General features: G+C 40.3%; 1 protein-coding gene across 2 annotated transcripts in view; it reads right to left on the reverse strand.

Moving 5' to 3' along the window:
• Positions 1 to 246: 246 nt before the first annotated feature.
• Positions 247 to 22,637, reverse strand: part of Clcn5 (chloride voltage-gated channel 5) — a 197,596-nt gene continuing 175,205 nt past the window's right edge. For both annotated transcript variants that reach the window (XM_070040457.1, XM_070040458.1), the window contains 8 exons: positions 17,654 to 17,776; positions 16,031 to 16,237; positions 8,421 to 8,501; positions 7,475 to 8,017; positions 5,186 to 5,372; positions 3,498 to 3,896; positions 2,561 to 2,777; positions 247 to 600 (listed from right to left, as the gene is read on the reverse strand). In XM_070040457.1, coding sequence (XP_069896558.1) covers positions 510 to 600; positions 2,561 to 2,777; positions 3,498 to 3,896; positions 5,186 to 5,372; positions 7,475 to 8,017; positions 8,421 to 8,501; positions 16,031 to 16,237; positions 17,654 to 17,776 — 1,848 coding nt within the window. In that variant the 3' untranslated portion in view covers positions 247 to 509. The remainder of the gene's footprint in view (positions 601 to 2,560; positions 2,778 to 3,497; positions 3,897 to 5,185; positions 5,373 to 7,474; positions 8,018 to 8,420; positions 8,502 to 16,030; positions 16,238 to 17,653; positions 17,777 to 22,637) is intronic.

Genomic DNA, 22,637 nt, shown 5'->3' on the forward strand with positions numbered 1-22,637 from the left:
ACCATGACTATTTTTTTTTTCCTTCTGGCTTTCTTTTCTATAGTTTGAAAAAGCAAAGCCCCTTAAGTTTTCACTTCATCTTCCACCAATAACAGGTTTCCTCTCACCCCCAAAAGTGACTTTCTTATGAATTTCCTGCAGGCTATATGTCAGGACGTCTGGAATTTTTCTTGCATAGTTTTCAGGGATTTCATATTGGCTAACAGTTATTTTTAAAAGTAAAAAAAATACTTAACACAAATATGATTAAACCATAGCAATCTTGTATACTCTTTCACAAAATCTTCCTAATGCAAAGATCACAGAAGCCTAATTGTATTTTCTCCTAAAGAGAAGATTAATTTCCAGAGATTATGTAGTGCAACTGGTTAACTTTTAGGAAAGAGACAACACACTAATTAGGACTTCACCATCCAAATATGGGAAATGTGTTTTGGGTACCCAGTTAATAAAATATATCCATGGTCTGCAATGTCCTTCCTGTCTTATATCCAGAACAACCCATGATTCTAGTTGAAGAGAATGGAATCAGGATCTTGGTTTGCCATCTGTGCTATATGCTTTAGCACATCCTTTTTGGTAATGATTCCCAGCAATCGCCTGAAAGACAAAACACAATACAACCAAAGTAAAATAAGTGTGCAGTTAAAATAGCATTGCCCTGGCATGGGAAGGTGGCTCAGTGGTAGAATGCTTGCCTTGAATGGATGAGGCCCTGGGTTCAACTTCTCAGCACCACATAAGCAGAAAAAGCAGGAAGTGGTACTGTGGCTCAAGTGGTAGAGCACTAGCCTTGCGCTGAAGAGTTGAGGGACAGTGCCCAGGCCCAGAGTTCAGGCCCCACAACAACAAAAATAGCAGTGCCCAAGACACTTGCCCTCCTTAACCCTTCTCAACTTTGTCTTTAAACACTTCCAGAATGATGAGATAAAGAGATGTACACAGGTCCCTAAAAGATGCAAGCATTTCTATCTCTAGGTCTCAGGTCTTGGAGTTTCCTCTGGTTTAAATATTCTTCTCTATACATATGACTCTTACCTCCCCACAGCCAGGTTAAATTTTCCCACTTCTAGAACGTTCCCTGGTCCTACAAGCCAGCAGTAACTCTTTCCTGTCCCCAGGAACCTTGTGTTCTCTGCACACATCTTTCATAGCACTCATCAGCTTTGCTATTGTTCTATAACCACTTTTGTGTGTGCCTTCCTTGTTACACTGAACACTCCTTGAGTGCAGAAAATGCTCTTTATTTTCATTTTCATTCATTCTCCCCAGAATCCAGTGGAATTCTTTCTTCCACAAAGCAGGAATCCAATCAATGTTGAACAAATCAATTAGTAAATGTTCCTTTACTGATTTAATTCCCATAAAATAGTGTAGTTGCTGATAGCATGTTCAGAAAAAAACGCCATCCCTCTCATCAACCTCTGTTCTTTTCTAATTTAAAAAACAGCGGCACTTTCTTACTGGACAAGAAAATATCTCAGGATATTTTCAAACATATATCTACAATTTATTAACTGGAGACTCCTGTGTAAATCATCAGACTTCACTGAAATTTGGTTTTCTTGTCCTCAAATAATACCAACAAAGGGATTAGAAGGGCCAAATACAATAGTCTCCTCCTTATCTGTGGTTTTGGTTTCAGTTACCTGTGACAGATCACTGTTCAGAAACACAATACCAGAAAGTAAGATATTTGTAGAGAGATTATATTCATATAATGTATTATAATATACTGTTATAATTGTTCTATTTTACATTTGTGGTTCTTAGTCTCTTACTGTGCCACTAACTTCATTATAGGGATGTAAGTATAACAAAAATATAGTTTGTATATATGGTTCAATACCATAATGCAGTTTCAGGCATCCATTGTTGGTCTTGGAAGGAATACCCCCAGGATCATGGGACTACTGTCCTATACTAACCCACCTGATACCATGACAGTTTCAGTACTGCCTATGCACAAGAACATGGCTGTGTCTTTTGCTGAGGAACACCTGAGTTACTACTGCACAGTTCATGTTTCTCAAACACTTTCGTCTACAAATTCCTCTTCTATTAATTATGATGATAAAAGAAATATAGCCAGCCAGGTACTGGTGGCTCATGCCTGTAATCCTAGCTACTCAAGAGGCTGAGATCTGAGGATCACTGTTCAAAGCCAGCCTGGGCAAGAAAGTCTATGAGACTCTTATCTCCAATAAACCTCAAAAAAAAAAAAAAGCTGGGAAGTGAGGCTATGGCTCAAGTGGCACAACACTACTATTCTTGAGTGTAAAAGTTCAGCAGCAGTGCCCAGGCCCTGAGTTCTGGCCCTAAGAGCAGCGCACGCACGCATGTGCACGTGCGCACACACACACACACACACACACACACACACACACACACACACACACACACACACACACACACACAAAAGAAACACATTTGTCTTATCCAAAGAGCTTCGCAAAGGCCTAAAAGTGCTGCTAATGTTCATTGAAATCAGGTACTCCTTTCTGTCACCACATTTGCTTTTCTCCCAGAATGCAATCTGCCTTCACCCCAGAGTTCTTACCCATTGTGGGTAACCAGGCACTGCCGCAGTCCCAGCTTGCGGAAGATATCCACTACGATCTCCATGGGTGTAAGGTCAGTCACAGTGAAGGGGCTGAGATCCAGGATGTTCCGAAGCTTCAGGGTGGGTGGAGTGTAAGGTGGCATTGGAGGAGAATGCTCAGTGAAATAAATGATAGAGGTGCTCACAACCCCATCCTGTTTCTTTCGAGCATTTTCTATTTGAACAGAAAAAAAGATTGAAAATGAAAGTTCTAGCTCTAATTAGTTTCCTATTCTCCCTGGACTCCCTTTATATCTCATATTTATATATCTATATATCTATATATCTATCTATATATCTATCTATCTATCTATCTATCTATCTATCTATCTATCTATCTATCTATCTATCTATCTATCTATATATATATATATATATTTGCCAATCCTGAGACTCTCAAACTCAGGGCCTGGGCACTGTTGCTGAGCTCCTTTTTTTTGGGGGGGGGGTCCGGTCATGGGGCCTGAACTCTGGGCCTGGGCGCTGTCCCTTAGCTCTTCAGCTCAAGGCTAGCGCTCTACCACTTGAGCCACAGCGCCACTTCTGGCTTTTTTCTTTTTGCTTATGTGGTGCTGAGGAATCGAACCCAGGGCCTCATGCATGCAAGGCAAGTGCTCTACCACTGAACCACCTTCCCAGCCTCGCTGAACTCTTTTTGCTAAAGGCTAATGCTCTACCACTTTAGCCACTGAACCACTTCCAGCTTTTTCTATGATTAATTAGAGATAGGAGTCTCATGGGCTTTCCTGCCTGGGCTGGCTTCAAACTGCGATCCTCAGATCTCAGCTTCCAGAGTATCTAGGATTACAGGTATGGGCCACCAGCACCAGGAAACTTCATGAATATTTATCGAATTCCAGAGGGGATACCCTTATCCCCTTTCTGAAATCCTTACCAATTGAAATAATGAGATCTCTTCGAAGGACAAAGCCTACAAGTCTTTGAGACTCCCGGGACACTACTACTGGGAAGCCACTGTAAGTAGTTTCACTGATTATCGTTTCCACATCCTCCACGGTCATACTGTCCTGCGTAAGGACAGTCAATAAAGGATCATTCCTCCGGGGTTTCATCACATCCATTGCAAGGGTCTTATGAGCAAACTCTTCTTTGGCTTCAAGGAAGGGGTATCCATTGAGACGGATGTGGGCATCATAGATGCCCTCACGCCCAAGAGCATCTGCTACCCATTTGCTTGTCATGGCTGCAGCCATCAGAGGCACGATATATTCCAAGCCACCAGTTAGTTCAAACATTATGACAACAAGAGAAACAGTCATCCGAGTCACCCCACCTGCAAAGAAATAGACACAAGCCATTGAAGAAGACAAAGCATAGGATTCATTACAATTGTGGGCCTATCACAGGCCCCATTTAGGAAAAACATACTTACCAGAAATAATGCTAGAATAGGGTCTCACTGACAACTGTGCAGGCCCCGGAGATTGCATTAAAGTAAGGTTAAAACAGATGTGACTCAGATTTCTCAAAATAACAAAGTACAAGATGCCTTCTTGATTTTTTTCACATGTTACTTCATTTCCCTAATTATAAAAGTAACGCATGCCCATTGTAGAAAATTCAGAAAAGATGAAAGTAATTATTAATAAGCTTACTGCCTATAAGCAAACAGAGTGAAAATTCTACACATTTTCAAGTACTTTCTAAGCAAACTATGTCTTCACAGAGGGAAACATATTATGTTCTCTACCCCATGCTTTCCCCCCATTTTATGTTGGGAACAATTTGTACTATGAATTTAATGTTATATTTTTAAATGTTACATACATTGACATATTTAAAGGCTACATAACATGATGTCATACAAATGACCCACAATTTATGTAATAATTTCCTTTTGTTTTTACTATGTAGCTCAGGCTGGCCTGGAACTTAAGATTCTCCTGCCTCGGCCTCCCAAGTACTGGGATTACAGGTGTGAGCCATGACATCTGGATCATCTTTTATTGATATCAATAATACTGACATATCTTCTTTTTTTTTGTCAGTCGTGGGGCTTGAACTCTGGGCCTGGGCACTGTCTCTCAGCTCTTCAGCTCAAGGCTAGCACCCTACCACTTGAGCCATGGCACCACTTCTGGTTTTCTGAGTGGTTTATTGGATATAAAAAGTCTCATAGACTTTCCTGCCTGGGCTGGCTTTGAACTGTGATCCTTAGATCCCAGCCTCCTGAGTAGCTAGGATTACAGGCATGAGCCACTGGTGCCCAGCTCTGACATACATTCTTACACAGCTATCTTTGTCCAATTTTTGATTATTTCTCAGCATGGGAGTAGAATTAGCTTCCTTAAAATGCTTGAAAAATAGTGAACCCAACAGGAAATGGATTATCATTTTTTAAATATTCTGCAGTCAACCATGTTTATTATCACTCTTCTTAGTAAAGAAGTCGAAGTACTTTCATGCTTGTTTTTCCCCCCAACTGTGCTGGGATTGAACTCAAGGTCTCATGCACACTAAGCAAGCACTCTACCAATCAAGCCACATCCCCATCAATATCACTTGTTTTCTGTAAGTTACCTGGAGAGTGACTTCTTTTAAATCAATGCAAACACTACTCACCTAAGCAGGCTGCAGCCCCAACCATGGCATAAAGGCCAGGCGTGATACAGTCCGCTCCCTGACTACACCAGCTATTGAAGATGGTCCAGTCATGGTGGTAATAAGCCAACTGCTCCATTCCTACTCCTAAAAGGCGACCTGCTATAGCGCCAACAGCCATGCTAGGAATAAAGAGGCCAGAAGGGATCTGCAAAGAGAAAGCAAGATCTAATTAGTGATAAATGATGAAGTTGCTTGGCATGTGGTAAGGGCTGGAGGACTGACCCTCTGCAAAGCAAACAGGCCAATGACAATTGAACGAGGCACTATGCTAGCAAGTGGCTTTAAGATTTGTGGAACACTACAGGCACTAGAGGTTCTCTGGGACGTGCAGGCAAGGACAACTGCAAAGCAGCTTACCCTGAATCGGGGTCCAGCAGGCAAGAGCCTAAATTCTCCAGACCAACACAGAACAGAGTCAGAAATCAGGCCTTTCCCAAAGAAAAAGGAAAATAGATGGAATTTCTTATGTATGCAGACATTTCCTCAATCTTGAATTCTTATTGATACAATCTACTCTTCATTGACTACTATATTCTATGAAGGATGCTCTACATACAAGGCTTTATAGATGTTTATAAGTAGTCATTATTATTTAAGAAGTATCATTATTATTTAACAATGATAAAGAGCCCAAAGTCCAGAAGATTAAGTCATTCACTCAAGGTCAAAATTTAGTAACAACTGGTGCTAGGATTTAAATGGAATGCCCATACTATGCTACTATTTTGAATCCATCACTCACATACAAAATAAATGGTGCATAGGGTTCCAATCTATTTTGTAACAAAATTTATAAAGAGATTATGGCTATTGCTACATGCTTAACTAAAAAGAAAAATTCATCTATCTATTTCCCTTGGCTGCTAGAATGTTCCTGTGAATTACTAATGTTCTAATTACAAGAAGAAAGGCCGTGGGTTATTCTCAACCAGTCTATGTTTGACTTTAGAATGTATTTGCAGTTGGTATTCTGCTGGTCTTTAAATAAAACTATGAAACTACAAGTCAAAGATTAACTCATGAGGGGCTGGGAAGGTGGCTCAGTTGTAGAGCACTTGCCTTGCATGCCTGAGGCCCTGGGTTCGATTCCTCAGCGCCACATAAGCAAAAAGAAAAAAGCCGGAAGTGGCACTGTGGCTCAAGTGGTAGAGCGCTAAGCCTTGAGCTGAAGAGCTGAGGGACAGCGCCCAGGCCCAGAGTTCAGGCCCCACAACCAGACCCAAAAAAAAAAAAAGATTAACTCATGAGTCTCTGCAAAACTTTTCAGGGTCTCCATCCTGATTTGAATCTCTGTTTCACTGGAGAATAGACAGAAATGATTGGATTGTATGGTGCTAAAGCAAGGAAACAAACAAATGAAAACCTAGGAAAAGGAAAATACCAAAGTTTCCTCCTTTTTTCTTTTGTCTGAAACATGGAAGCTGTAATAGGTATTAGGACTAAAATATACCACTCTGAGGTCTGTTTTTTTTAATTAGCACATAATGGTTTATATTTATTGGGTATAGCATAACAGTAAAAAAAAATGTACCATTTCTGGGGTTTGAACTCAGGGCCTGGACACTCCCTGATCATATTTGCTCAAGGCTAGTGTTTTCCCCCCTTTGGCCACAGCTCAATTTCCAGCTTTTTGGTAGCTAATTGGAGATAAGAGTCTCACAGACCATGGCCCAACATATATTGATTTTTGGTATGAAATGTACCAGAATAAGTACCTCATCATCCTTTGGGGAAAGCAAAATATGTTTCTACAAAAAAGGAGAAAAATTGCTGGGTTCTGGTGGCTCACACCTGTAATCCTAGCTATTCAGGAGGCTGGGATCTAAGGATTGTGGTTTGAAGCCAGCCTGGGCATTAAAGTCTATGAGACTTATTTCCAATTAACCAGTAAAAATCTGGAAGTAGGGCTATGGCTCAAGTGGTAGCGTTTCAACCTTCAGTGAAAAAGCTTAGGGACAGCTCCCAAGCCCTGAGTTCAAGCCCCAGGACCAGCACCAAAACAAAAAAAAGAAAGAAAAACAAAGAAAATTTATCTTCCTAAAATCTTATCACTGAGATTTGCATATGGCACAAAAGTAGGCTTAAACAATATGAGATAGAGATATAATTGTTAAGCAAGTTATGAGAATAAGTAGGAAACAAAGGGGGGGCGGGTCTAGAGGTAGGTAATCATGTTAGAGGAATTTGGCACCACAGCCAAACCCACAGCCACACATACAGACACTGAGCACCACAAGATGTCCTCACCTTCATACCAAAGGTGAATATAGTAATGACAATTTTCAGTATGAGTGTCAAAGCCAGCTGCCACATGGCACTGTAGACTCCCACGCCAGCAGGTCTGTCAGGCAGCTCACCGCCCTTGCTTGTGTTGAAGTGATTCTCATAATCACACAGTTTGGAGGAGTCCAGAAGGCCACAGTCATTGAACAGCTCCGAAATGAGCTCACTTGTGCTCATTCGGGTGTATTCATTAGGGAAGGCCAGAATGGCAGTGATGGCTGTCACAATGAGTACTTCTATAACAGGATATTTGCCCAACTGTGTGGTCTTACGTTTCCGACACCAGGCAATGTTTGTGCGGATAAACAGAGCTCCCCACAGGCCACCAAATATGCCTAATAGAATGAATGGCACAAGCTCAAAGAGATGCCATGGAGTGTGAAACTCCACATAAAATAAAACTAAGCGGCTGTTCCCAAATGGATTGATGGAGCGTAGAGTAAATGCTGCTACTAGGGCAGCAAAGAAGGAACGCCATAAGGTTTTCAGTGGAAAATAGTAGCTGACCTGTAAGACAAAAGTGAGAAAACAAACTCAGTTAATAAGCAGAAATGTTTCAGGTGAAATATTGGTGCTGTTGGCATTAGAAGCAAGAACAAAAAGTACCCTGGGATTTCTAGTCACATGGTAAAGTACATTGAGTTGTATAGAGACATACATTAATACTGGCCAAAATTTTTGACACAAAAACACACAGATTTATGTTGAAAATGAACTATACAACTTGTGGGTGGAAACAGGAGGGAAAAACTGGAAGAGTGAGGGAAAAGGTGATAATGTCCAAAAAGATATGTACTCTTTATCTGACTTACGTAACTGGCACCTCTCTGTACATCACTTTTGTAATAACGATAAAAATTAAAAATTATAAAAGCACACATATACTTTACAGACTGTCAGAATTCATTACCTCTTCAAGGCTGAATAACACTCCACCAATAGGTGCCCCAAAGGCTACAGATACACCAGCAGCTGCTGCAGCTGATAAAACCTACAATCAAAAACTCAAAATTAGTGAGAGAAAAACATGGTATTTAACTCTTTTTTTTTTTTTGGGGGGGGGGTCCGGTCTTGGGCCTGAACTCTGGGCCTGGGCACTGTCCATCAGCTCTTCAGCTCAAGGCTAGCACTCTACCACTTGAGCCACAGCGCCACTTCCAGCTTTTTTTTTCTGCTTATGTGGTGCTGAGGAATCAAACCCAGGGCCTCAGGCATGCAAGCGCTCTACTGCTGAGCCACCTTCCCAGCCCCAAAACATGGTATTTAAAACTAATGTTTTAATTTTATTTTTCTTGCCAATTCTGGGGCTTCACTCAGGGCCTTGACACTGTCCCTAAGCTTTTTCACTCAAGGCTGGAACTCTACCACTTAAGCCATAGCTCCACTTCCAGCATTTTGCTAGTTAGTTGGAAATAAAGAGTTTCCTGGACTTTCCTGCCTGGGCTAGCTTCAAACTGTGAGCCTCAGATCTCAGGCTCCTGAGAAGCTAGGATTACAGACGTGAGCCATTTGCGCCAGTTTTGTTTTGTTTTTATTTATTTTTATTTATTTATTATTTTTTTGGTACTGGGGATAGAAACGAGGATGTTGCACTTGCTAGGCAAGTGCTTTGTCACTGAGCTACATCCCAGACCTTTTGTTTTGTTTTTAAAGGAGTGATAGCAATTACTAAAATTTTTGTTTAAAACCTTTACACACTCCATGCTGGACAACACAGTTCAATTTCAATTTACTATAACAGTAAACATTGTCTCCTACAGGTTGAACACCTATGATGTTCATGTGCTTAAGAAGCAAAGAGGGCCTTTCCTGGGATTAAGACTCATGTTTTACCCCAAATTAAACACTGATCTGCAGTACTTGCAATGTGAGTTTGGAGACCTACATCCCTCCATATAATGCAGTATTTACAGTGATGTATTTAATTAGTTCCTTTCATAAAGGAATGTTTTTATATATTCTGTTCATTTTAAAATTCTCTTCAACAATGGAATTCTATGCCTCCATCAGAAAGAATGACATTGCCCCATTTGTTAGGAAATGGAAAGACTAGGAAAAAAGTATATTAAGTGAAATAAGCCAGGCCCAAAGAAACATAGGTCCCATGGTTTCCCTTATTTGCAATATCTAGTATATGTATGAGTCAAGCGGAAAAGGTCAGGTAAGGTGATGTTAGGGAAATGAACCCTAAGATATGTATTCAAATGTTTTTTTTTTCTCTCATGCGATTGTTTCTAACACTGTTCAGCAGTGTTAATTACATTCACATTGTTCTGCAATAGTTCTACAGAACTTTTTCATCTTGCAAAACTGCAACTCCTAAATCTCCTTATCCTCTGGCCACTGGAAAAAAACATTTGACTGGCCAGGCACTTTGGCTCATACCTATAACCCTAGCTATTCAGAAGACAAAGATCTGAGGATCAAGTTTAAAGCCAGCCTAGGCAGAAAAGTCTGTGAGACTCTTATCTCCAATGAACCACCAAAAAGCTGGAAGTGGAGCTGTGGCACAAGTGGTAGAAGACAAGCCTGGAGGAAAACAGTCATGTGAGAGCATGAGGCCCTGAGTTAGAAGTCCCAATCACAAAACCCAAAACAACTAAAACAAAATTTGACCTTCCACAAAGGGAATGTATTCTTAAGAGAGAATGTTAAAGAAGGCTCTAGTGATGGAGACCTGAAACTACAATTGGCTTATAGCTCTTCAGGAGCTGCATTATTCATAAACTGTATATTTACTTTCCTGTACCATGTGCCCTACTTCATGCCCAATTACCTATGGAAACAGAAATAAAGAAACTAGATTTTCAAGGGGAAACAACGAGGAGGCAACAATGCTTGATAAGAAATGTACTCGTTATCTTGCCCATGTAATTGTAACTCCTCTGTATGGTATTCTCACAATAAAAAGAAAAGAAACTAGATTTTCAAAGGAAGAGAAGATCTAAATGTATTTAGGAGTGACAAAGAAAGGGACTAGGAGAGACCTGAAGAAGCTACTGGAGGCAAAATAGGACAGAGATGCCAGGCACTGGTGGCTCACACCTGTAATCCTAAGTACTCAGGAGGCTAAGATCTGAGGATCAAAGTTCAAATCCAGTCCAGTCAGGAAAGTCCATGAGACTCTTCTCTCCAATTAGCCACGAGAAAACTGGAAGTAGAGTTGTGGCTCAAAGTGGTAGACTACTAGCCTTGAGCAAAAGAGCTCAGGGACAGCATCCAGGTCCCAAATTCAAACCCCATGACCACCACTACCACCAACAACAAAAGGACGGAGAGATAGGAAGGAGAACAAGTATTATTTGGAGAGTGTCACCTCTATGTGGGCATGTGGGACATGTAATGTATATAGGGTTAATACTGGTAATAACAAACCAGCATCTGTGAATTTCTTCTTTGGATTCTAGTTGCTGTGGAGAAATAGAAGATTTGGAGAGTCAGAAAAGTTGGAACCAAAATAAGATTTGAAGAATTGAAATGATTCTTGGAAAAATTAGCAGTGTTCAGTGTTCTCTGAGAGTATAGTAAGGTACAGGAAAATAAAGCAGGGGAAGAATAAAATTTTCACTGTTGGCCCTGTGCCCTGCAAATTTTACAGCTCAACTTTTTTCCTAGTTATTTTGGAGATGAAGCCTCTTGATCTTTTCTTTTCATACTTCTCTTTGATACTAGGGCTTGAATTCAGAGCCTGGGTGCTTTCCATTAACTTTTTTGCTCAAAGCTAGTGTTCTACCACTGAGCCATAGATCAACTTCTGGCTCTTTAGGTGGTAAATTGGAAATAAGAATCTCAAAAGCCGGGGGCTGGTGGCTCATGCCTGTAATCTTAGCTACTCAGGAGGAGGCTGAGATCTAAGGATCATGGTCCAAAGCCAGACCAGGCAGGAAAGTCTGTGAGACACTTTATCTCCAATAAACCACCAGAAAACCAGAAATGGCGCTGTGGCTGAAGTGGCAAAGTGCTCGCCTTGGGGTGAAGAGCTCAGGGAGAGTGTCCAGGTCCAGAGTTCAAGTCCCATGACAGACCAAAAAAAAAAAAAACAAAAAACCAAGAGTCTCACAGACATTCCTATCCAGACTGGCTTTGAACTCTGATCCTCAGATCTCAGCCTCCTGAGTAGCTAGGGTTACAGGTATGAGTAACCCTCACCTGCTTTCCAATGGCTTTCATTTTAGGAGAATAGGAACAACTAATATATGACTTAAAGTCAGGAGACTTCACTGGCTATGTTTGGGATAAATCAGGAAGGAGAAAAAAAGAGCTAAGTTGGCTGCTTTGCTTTAGTTTCATATTGTTCAGGGAAATCTGTCTACATTCTTCCTTCTCACAACCACCTTGAGAAGGCCATTGGTCATGCCCTAATGATGACACTAGAAAAAGACAACTTGCAGGAGGCCGTGGGTTTGATCCTTAGTACCACACAATTGAAAAACATGAATAAATAATACGTTGAAGATGCAAAGATTTATATAGTCAGAGAAATATATGGCATCTATATGGAAGAAAACAGACAAAATTCCCTTCTCTTTGCATAAGAAACGATTTGAACAAAAATGACAATTTTATGGAAGGAAAGCCACTTCCAAATTCACTACCATCCATGCCTAGCCAGCAACAATTAACACTTTACTCTTGTCTGTTAAAATGGTTTGTCTGCAGCTGGATGTTGATGATTCATGCCTGAAATCCTAGATACTCAGGAAGTAAGAGATCAGGTGGGTTGTGGTTTGAGTTAAATCCAAGAAAAATTCTCAAGACCTCTATCCCAACCAATAGTTGGTGATGGTGGTGTGTGTCTGTCATCCAAGATATGGCAGGAAGTATAAAAAAAAAGATAGACAACAGTCCAGGCCATCATGAACAACAAAAAAGGAAAGACTCTTATCTGAAAAATAGCCAGAACAAAAAGGGCTCAAGTGGTAGAGCATGTACCTAGAAAGTGCAAAGCCCTAAGTTCAAAGTACTTACTGCCAATTTTTTTTTAACTCTTCCACTTTCGTTGTACTTTATTGCATTTAATAACTCCCCAATCCAACACAAGCTTGTGTCCCTCTGCTATAGGTCAGGAAGCTCAACAACCTACTGTGCATTCCTATCTTATTCCTCCTAGCTCTTGTCTCCTTCCTGTCAGGAATTTTTCCCTCTTAAACCATCAAAATTTATGCCACATTTGAAATCTCATCATCTTGTTTTTTCCTTCTGGGTCTTGTAGTAAGTCTTTTTTTTGTTGTTATTTGTTTTCAGAAGAAATCACCAGGTTCCAATTTTGTGAAAAATCTTTTTTTTAATGAAACGATCTTGGTATTGATCCATTCCATATGTGATTATTTTGCAGTCCAAGGAAAATAATTCAATAAAAAACATTAGTTTTTTAAATCCTTAATTAGTTCAGGAAAAAAATCAATTACTTGGAACGTTTTTTTAAGAACTGTTTTACTTTCTCAAAATACCATACATTAAAAACCGGTGTAAATCTGAGAACTACAGTTGTTATAATAGGTCTGGGTTAAGGTAGGAGGTGGACAGAGGTCTAACACAATAGAAACTAAACCAAATGTGGCATTACATAGAAATAAAAGATGAAAGGGCTGACATCTGAAACACATATCATTTGTATTTATTTATTCTTTCACAGGAATAAACAACCTTCTTAAAACTCATGACTTTCTTTAGTTCTTTTTTTTTTCTTTTTCTTTTTTTTTTTGGGGGGGGGGTCCGGTCGTGGGGCCTGAACTCTGGGCTTGGGCGCTGTCCCTCAGCTCTTCAGCTCAAGGCTAGCACTCTACCACTTGAGCCACAGTGCCACTTCCGGCTTTTTTCTTTTTGCTTATGTGGTGCTGAGGAATTGAACCCAGGGCCTCTTGCATGCAAGGCAAGCGCTCTACCATTAAGCCACCTTCCCAGCCCCATAGTTCCTTTTTTTTTCTTTAGCTCTTTTTTACAATATAATTTTAAGCTGGGCACTGGTGGCTCATACATGTAACCCTAGCTACTCAGGAGGCTGAGATGTGAGGATTGTGGTTCAAAGCCAGTCAGGGCAGGATAATTCCATGAGACTCTTATCTTCAATTAACCACCAGAAAATGAAGTGGAGCTGTGCTAGTCTTGAGCAAAAGTGGTCAGAGACACCGAGTTCAAGCCCCATAAATGACAAAAATAAATAAAATAAGCGGGACACTGGTGGCTCACACCTGTTTATACCAGCTACTCAGAAGTCTGAGATCTGAGGATTGTGGTCAAAGGTGGGCTTTCTCTTCTGAGACTCTTATTTCCAATTAATCACAGAAAAAGCAGAAGTGGTGCTGTGGCTCAAATGGTAGAGTGCTAGCCTTAAGCAAGGAGCTCAGGGACAGTACCCTGGCCCAGAATTCAAGTCCCAGAGTCATCAAAAAATAAATAAAATATAATTTTATTGTTATTATTAAGGTTTTGTAGGAGGGGTTACCATTTCACAACTTAGGTAATGAGTACCTTTCTATTTTGGACAATGTCACTTTTAGTAACTTCATTTATTTTATGTGCTGCTACTGGGACTTGAACTCAGTACTTGGGCACAGTCCCTGAGCTTTTTAACTCAAGGCTGGCACTTGAGCCATTTGATCCCTATCTGTACTTTGGCTTTTTGCTGGTTAATTGGAGATAAGACTCTCAGGGACTTTTCTGCCTGGGCTGGTTTCAAACCACAATTCTCAGTCTCAGCCTCCTGAGTAGTTAGGATTACAGTAGTGAGCCACTGTACCTATCTGTAACTTCTTTTATAATAGAAGCAACACATTAGGATTATATAGAATAAAAGTTAAAATCCTCCTTTATTTTTCCCTAGCCACTAGAAGTATGTCTTTAACCACCACTTTCCAAACATTTTCCTGTTATGTGCATATGTATGTACTCTAAAAAGAAACATTGTTGGGTGCTGGTGGCTCACATCTGTAATCCTAGCTACTTAGGAGGCTGAGATCTGAAGATCAAGGTTCAAAGCCAGCTTAGGCAGGTAAGTCTGTGAGACTATTATCTCCAATAAACTACTAGAAAACCAGAAGTGGCGCTGTGGCTCAAGCGGTAGAGTGCTGAAGAGCACAGGGACAGTCCCCAAGCCCAGATTTCAAGCCCCACGACCAACAAAAAACAAAAAACCTGAATTGGGGAGTGTAGGTCATGTGGTGAAATACCTGCTTAGCAAGCCTGAGGCCCTGAGTTCAAACCCTAATAGCACAAAAAATCTTTAATTATACCATACATATAGTCACAAACTCACTTTTTGTGTGTGTGTGCTGTTCCTGGGGCTTGAGCTCAGGGCCTGAAACTCTACCACTAACGCTACAGCTTTACTTCCAACTTTTTTGGTAGTTTAGTGAAGATAAGAGTATCACAGACTTTCTTGCCTGGGCTGGCTTCAAATGGTGATTCTTGTATCTCAATCTTCTAAGTAGTTAGGATTACAGGTCTGAGCCATCAGTGCCTACCTACAAACTTACTTTTTTCTGTCTGCCAGTCCTGATGCTTGATCTCAGCCCTGGGCACTGTCCCTAAGCTTTTTTTTCTCAAGTCTAGTGCCCTATCATTTGAGCCACAGCTCCCCCTCCAGCTTTTTGCTGGTTAATTATAGATAAGAGTCTAATGGACTTTCCTGCCTGGGCTGGCTTCAAACTGCAATCTTCATATATCAGCTTATTAAGTAGTTAGGATTATAGGCCTGAGCCACTGGTGCCTGGTTAAACTCACTTTAAAAAACAAAAGAAAACAAAACACTGGCTTTTAAAGTAATAGTGTTCTTCTATCCCCAGCATTTTGTGTGTGCGTGAGTGCATGCATGTGAGTGTATGTGTATCTTTCTGTCTCATTCATTTTCTTTCTTGGCAGTACTGAGGTTTGAACTTGGAGCCTTGAGCTTGCTAGGCAAGCACTCTATAACTTGAGCCTCTCCACTAGCAACCCCCCTTTTATGAATGTTATTTTCAAGATAGGGTCTCACTTTATGCCCTAATTGACTGGGACTGTGATCCTCCTATTTGTGTTTCACCACATAGCTAAAATGTGTATGCCATCATACCCAGTCTCTGTGCTTCTCCCATAGCTGGTAAGACAGGTGTGTGCCATCATGCTCAATCTTTGGTCAAAGTAGAGCCTCACAAACTTTTTTCCCTTATGCTGGCCATGAATTCTCTGATCTTTGCCTCCCAAGTAGGAGGGCCCATAGGCTTGAGCTACTGAACCAAGCTACTATCTCATTCATTTCGATATTTGCAAAATTATCCTATGGTATATGCAAAATAAGGTTTATTTGGCTAGCCCTATTGATGAACATTTGGGTTGCTTCAGACTTTCAGTCTACTGACAAAACAATGCACTAACTATCCCCAGATACCTGTGCACAAACATATGCTGTAGATCACTATAGTATTAACTACTAATTTGCACTCACATTGATAGAATCCCCAAATTCTAACCCCTAAGATTTGATTATTTATGCTTTCACATACAAAAAAAAAAAAAAAACAACTAGGAAGACTATGTCATTACCTCTCTGCGCTTGGCTTCATTCTTACGGTATTTGTTGAAGCAGTGGCATAGGATGTTCCCACAGCAGCAAGCCACATGCACTAGGGGGCCCTCTTTGCCCAGGCTCAGGCCAGATGACACTGCCAGCACCAAGGTGATGGTTTTGATGACCAGGGTCCACTTACCCAAATAGCCTCTAATAATGAAGCCACTCAAGATAGTTTTTATCTGCAGGCCAAACACAGAGACATTAAACATTAAAAGCAAGGTTTAAGAGCTTAAATCTGGACCTCATGACAGAAAGTGTAAATTTTGATAGAGTGAAAGTAAAAGATTTGACCTACAATGATCCCTACTTGGGAAGGATCTAGGAGCCCAAGGAAGCCAGAATTGTTTGTCAAGATGTACATATCCTTTGGGGGGGGGGGAATGGGGCATGTAATGCTTGTGTGAGGATGTGTTGTACACCTGACAGTGTATAGATGGAGAAGTGGTGGCCCCTTTCTATGACGAATCACATTAGCTCACTATGACTTGTAATGAAAATACATGGACTACTTATATGTTGACCTATCCATTGTGCTTATATCTAACTAGTAGATTCTCCTTTTTACTCCTCTGTATATATTAGGAAAGGCTATTGATATACACTACCAAAAGAGGGCTATAGGAACTGGGAAAATAGCTTGTTTTTTCTGGAGGATCCCCCACAGGAAGGCCTACTGTTGAGACCTGAGAATGTTAATTTGAGGATATGAGGTAGCAACAATGACATTTCTATAGCCCCAGATGCACAGAATTATGGGAGAGAATGCTGATTTCTATATAGCACAGCATGCTCTTAAAGCAGTCAATTTTTTTTGTCTACGATCAGGACTCAAACTCAATTATTTGCTGCTTTTACTCAATGGAAGGTGCCCTACCACCTAAGCAATCTCTCCAACCTCTAAAATAGTCATTTAATTATGGGGAAATGGGAAAATTGGTGATCCATGAAACAATAGTCTGAGAGGACATGGTCAATGTTCCTGAAACAAACGGAAAGATCTAGTCTTGATTTCTTGCTTGAGAAATTTGTGACTATTACTTATTCAAGAAACAGAGAAGGGCAAAGGTCATCCTGGTAACTTACAATTGCAGTGGTTATAACTGCTATCAAGCAATCTAAATCAAAGGTAGTAAGAAATAGGGTTTAACCACCATTACTTCCTTCTAATGTAAATCAGGTGGCCTAGGCTGAAAGGAGACTGCAAGAAAACCTAGAAAAGCCATAAGTGGCTTCAGGATCCCACTCTACTTCATAATCCCCAAATTGTGGTATATGCTGAAATGCACATTACAACATTTTAAACAAAAAGGATTCATCAAATTGTCACTATATTTTGTGTCTGTCCTGGGGCTTGAACTCATGGCCTGGGTACTGTCCCTACGCTTTTGTGCTCAAGGCTAGAACTCTACCACTTGAGCCACAAGCTTCACCTCTGGTTTATTTGATAGTTTATTGTAGGTAAGGACTTTCCTGTCCCAGCTGGCTTCCAACTGTGATCCTTCACATCTCAGGCTCCTAGGTAGCTAGGATTACAGGCATGAACTACCTGCACCCAGCATGTTGTTACTGTGTATAAGGTATTTTAACAGACTCACCTCAGGGATTCCAGAGCCACAGGCATAAGGTGCAAACACCTTGACAAGAGATACGGCAAGGAAGGCAAATAGAAGAGCCCACAGGACATACATGAAATAATTCACTATGTAGGCAAAGGCTCCCTGGAATAGAGGAAAAGACAGAAGTTTGTTTTAGCCAAGGTTGCCTCAAGGAGATATATTACTCCTGTATGTATGGGTTTCCAGATCAGAAGGCCAAAAAGAAAAAGACAATATTAAATTGCTCAAATACTTCTTTCCCGATTACCAGTAAAGCAACTACTGACACACTGACAGGACACTTGGTACTGTAAATGAGATAATTTGTTCAACCTAGAGCACATTTACAACAGATTCTAAGAATGGACAACATAGAAAAGCAAACTGCAAATTCTGAAATGGTCAGTTTTATTTTTATATGAGTGCCTTGATAGGTTTTGTAGTTCCAAACACATGATTCAATGTCAATTTTACCAAGAACTTAGCCACCTCCATCACCCTTTTGTTTTGGAATGGCTGTATCTCAGCTACATTTGAAGAAAGACAAGCTCCAAAGTGTCTTGCATTCACTTTTGGCTACTACCTTGGTGTCAGATCTCACAGAAGATTATAAGGATGAAAAACAGTGAATGTTTTTCTTTGATTTTTTTTGTCCATGTTGACAATATACTTGATACTTGGTGGGATTTTTGTTTTGGTTCATTTTGGTTTCTGGTGCCTCATGTATACTAAAAGAATACTCCAGACTATGCTCCCAGCCCCAAGGTTTCAATACACATATAAATTGTGAAATGATTTCCTATAGTCAAATAGATTTCTGTATCTTTTACTTTCCACAATTACCTTTCTTTGTACTGTTGTAATAGTACTTATAATCTAATCTCTTAGCAAATGTCAGTCTATAATTCTATGAACCACAGTCCTCGAGAGCTACGTTATATCACTAGATTTAGTCATCCTACCTAACTGCAATTTTGCCCCTTTCAACTACTTCTCCCCATTCCTCCCTTTCCCTGCCCCTAGTCACCACTAGGCTACTACTCTCTTTATCCAACCATCTTCTAAGATTTTCTATATAATGATAACATCTTGGAGTTGTGCTATGACAGCCTTGGCAACAAGTGTAAGTAGAAAGCATCTCACTTTGATGATACCAGATTTTCCAAATAATAAAATGGCAACAACTATTTTCATCTGGACAAAATATACTTTTGAGATTAAGATCCCTATGATAATAAAATCTTGCTAAAAGAAATCTAGTTTTGACCACTAAAAAGAATTCATTAGCCAGGCACTGGTGGCTTATGCCTATAATCCTGGCTACCCAGGAGGCTGAGATCTGAGGACCCTGGTTCTAATCCAACCCAGTCAGGAAAGGCCCTGATACTCATCTCCAATTAACCACCAGAAAACAGGAAGTAGCAATGTGGCTCAAAGTGGTGGAGTGTTAGCCTTGATTGAAAAAGCTCAGGGACAGCACCTAAGCCCTGAATTCAAGCCCCACACTGACAAAAAAAAATCAAATAGCCAGGCCTTACAAAACAGGAATTTTGGACACTAGGAAATTATACTTGCTGGTAGAAATATTAAGAATTGAAACTCATTTAAATTACATGAAATATAAAACTCAATAGACTTTTGACTCTTCAAAATATAAGACACCACTAAAACAATTTACAGGCCTAGATAAGGAGAGCCAGAATGCTCAGATAATATTTTTTTCTGAGTCCTATCTGTGAGACAGGTTTCCATGGTCTTAACTCTTCAAAGGAAAAGACAAAGGCTACCTCTTTGCCTTTCAAATCTTGTTTGGGAGCAAGATATTTCCAGAGATAGAAAACAAAAAGGAAAGGAAAGGGAGTAGAAGGGAAAGTAAAGGAAACTGGTCAGAGACAGAGATCCGTAGGCCAAATTCTCGGTAAGGCATGGCTTCTTAAAATCTAGAGGAGCCAGATGCCAGTGGCTCAAACCTGTAATCCTAGCTACTCAGGAGGCTGAGATCTGAGGATCACAGTTCAATGCTAGCCTGAGCAGTAAAGTCCATGAGATTTTCATCTCTAATGAACCACCAGAAAACCAAAAGTGTTGCTGTGGCTCAAGTGGTAGAAAGCACTAGCCTGAATGAAAGAGTTCAGGGACATTGTCCAGGCCTAGAGTTCAAGTCCCACACTGACAAAAAAAAATCTAGATTTTTTCCAGGGCAAGAAAATCTCTCTGTCTCTCTGTCTCTGTGTCTCTGTCTTTCTGTCTCTCTCTCTCTCTCTCCCCCTTCCTTGCTCTCTGCCTCACTCTCCATCTCTCTGTCTCTCTCTGCCTCACCCTCTGTCTCTCTCCCTCTCTTTGTCCACCTCTTCATAAGTTCTAGGACATCTCAAACTTTTCTTCCTAAACTAGGAAAGTAAACATAGACATCAAGCAGGTAAAGGGTGGCAGCACCTGGGAACAGAGCTAAAAGAGATCTTGTGTCTGTGCCAATACTGGGGCTTGAACTCAGGATCTGGGTACTGTCCCTTACCTTTTTTGCTCAAGGATGGCACTTTACCACTTAAGCCATAGCCCTACTTCTACATTTCTGGTGATTAATTGAAGATAAGAGTTTCATAAGCTTTCCTACTTGGGTTGGCTTCAATTCTTGATTCTAAGATCTCAGCTTCCTCAGTAGGATTACAGACATGAGCCTCCAGTGCCCTGTGATACTGTTGTTGTGTTTGTCCTTGGGCTTAAACTCAGGGCCTTGGCGCTGTTCCTGAGTTTTTGTGCTCAAGGCTAGCACTCTACCACTTAGAGCATCAGCCCCATTTCTGGATTTTGGGTAATTAACTGGATATAGAATCTCTACTTTCTTGTGCAGTCTGGCTTTGAACAAGGATCCCTAGATCTCAGCCTCCTGAATAGCTAGTATTTCAAGGGTGAGCCACCAGCACCTGGCTGCTTTGTTTGTCTGTTTGTTAAGTGAAGTTACTTGGCTTGCTGAAGCAGAATGATCCAAAGGTTGAGGGCCAGCCTGGGTAACTCAGTGACATTCTGTCTCAAAATTTAAAAAAAAAAACCCAACCAGGTATTAGAAATATAGCTCAATGGTAGAGCACTTGTGTAGTATATGCAAAACTCTGTTCAATTTCCAACACCAAACAAAGGGAAACTTTACATTCCATTTTAAAATCCTTGTTTACATTTAAGTTTTGAAACACATTCCTTCCAAATAGGAAAAACAGATGCTCTGGAAAGGCACCTCATGTTCATTCTGTGGTTTCACCTGCCCTCTGGCACACTGACCACATTCCAGTTTGAGAAGCACAGACCTAAGTCCTTGCAAACACACAGCAGTTATCTACCTCTTTAGTGAACCCTTTTTCTAAGTCAATATATACCTAAACCCTATTTCTGAGTCTTATCCTTTTCCTGTGGTTGATTGTATGCACATAGTCATACATGCCCCCAACAACCACCAATTGTTTGGGTACCATGGTCAGTAACAAAAATTAATTTCACATTCTCTTTTTAATTCACTCATAATTATACATATAGTTAATGTATATAATGTATATAGTGTATAGTTATCAAACTTAAATAATTAGCATCTCTATTTCCTTAGAAATTTAACAGTTCTTTGTATTTGGAACCCTCTAACTCCTTTCTTCTAGGTCTCTATAAAATATATAAAAAGAGGATGTAGCTAAGTAGTATAGCACTTGCCTAGCATAAGTCAGGTCCTTAGTTTGATTCCCATCACCACACAAAAAAATAAAACATATAACCATTTGTAGTCAATTATAGTCATTCTATAGTGCTGCAAAACACTAGAGCTTATTCCTTCTCTCTGTGTTTTGGTACCCATTATCCAACCTCTCTGTACCCTTCTTTTCTTTCCCATTTTAGCCTCTAGTGGCCACTATTCTACTTTCAACTTTTAAGTGGCCAGCTTTAAAAATAGAATGGTATTCTACTTTTCTTTTTAAAAAAATAGATAAAATAAAATAAAATTTAAGCCAGGCATTGGTGTTTTATGCTTATAATCCTAGCTACACTAGAGGCTGAGATCTGAGTATTGCAGAAGTCTATGAAACTCTTATCTCCAATTAACCAGCAAGGAGGTGTGGCTCAAGTGGTAGAGTGCTGGCCTTGAGTGAAAAAGCTAAGTGAGAGCTAAGTGAGTTTAAGCCCCATTACTGGCACAAAAAATTTTAAGTACATATAAAATTAAAACTTTAAAGTATAAACATATTTCCTTACTTCATCAGCAGAATGCATACATAGGGAGCTAATAAAGTACCTGTTTTCATTGGTAGCAGTCAGAGTAGAATAGGGAGCTGAGAATTTTTTGTTTGGTATACTTTCCATTTCAGTGAGAGAGATCTAGCATATAACAGAATGGTGAGAGAAAGGAAAGGAGGAGGGGAAGGGGGGAAAACCAAAGTTACTTTTGCATCAAAAAACATGCTAGCTTGACAATGAAAGTATTGATTTGATTACAAAATGGGAGTATAAGCAATTTTATTCCTGGGTTTCTGGTTGTTGTTTTCTTTTTGGTCAGTTGTGGGACTTGAACTCTGGGCCTAGGTGCTGTCCCTCAGTTCTTCATCTTAAGGCGAGTGGTGAGTGCTCTACCACTTGAGCCACAGCACCACTTCCAGTTTTCCGGTGGTTTATTGGAAATAAGAGTCTCACAGACTTTGCTGCCCAGGCTGGCTTTGAACCATGATCCTCAGATCTCAGCCTCTTTAGCAGCTAGGATTACAGGCATGAACCACCAGTGCCGGCTTGGGTTTCTGTTATTTCAACCTGGGATTATATTTTTTGGTTGCACAAGAGTTTAAAATCAAGTCCTGCTTACTTGGCAGGTGCTCTACCACTTAAACCATGCCCTCAGTCTTTTTTATTTGTCAGATAGGGTCTTGCATTTTTGCTTGGGGCTGGCCTCACCATTAGCCCTTGTGATACTTTTAAAAAGTATTCTAATGGAATGATCAGAGGAAAATCACTT

The sequence above is a fragment of the Dipodomys merriami genome, unplaced genomic scaffold (assembly GCF_024711535.1).
Source record: "Dipodomys merriami isolate MVZ:Mamm:240054 unplaced genomic scaffold, mDipMer1.0.p SCAF_3, whole genome shotgun sequence".
NCBI lineage: Eukaryota > Metazoa > Chordata > Mammalia > Rodentia > Heteromyidae > Dipodomys > Dipodomys merriami.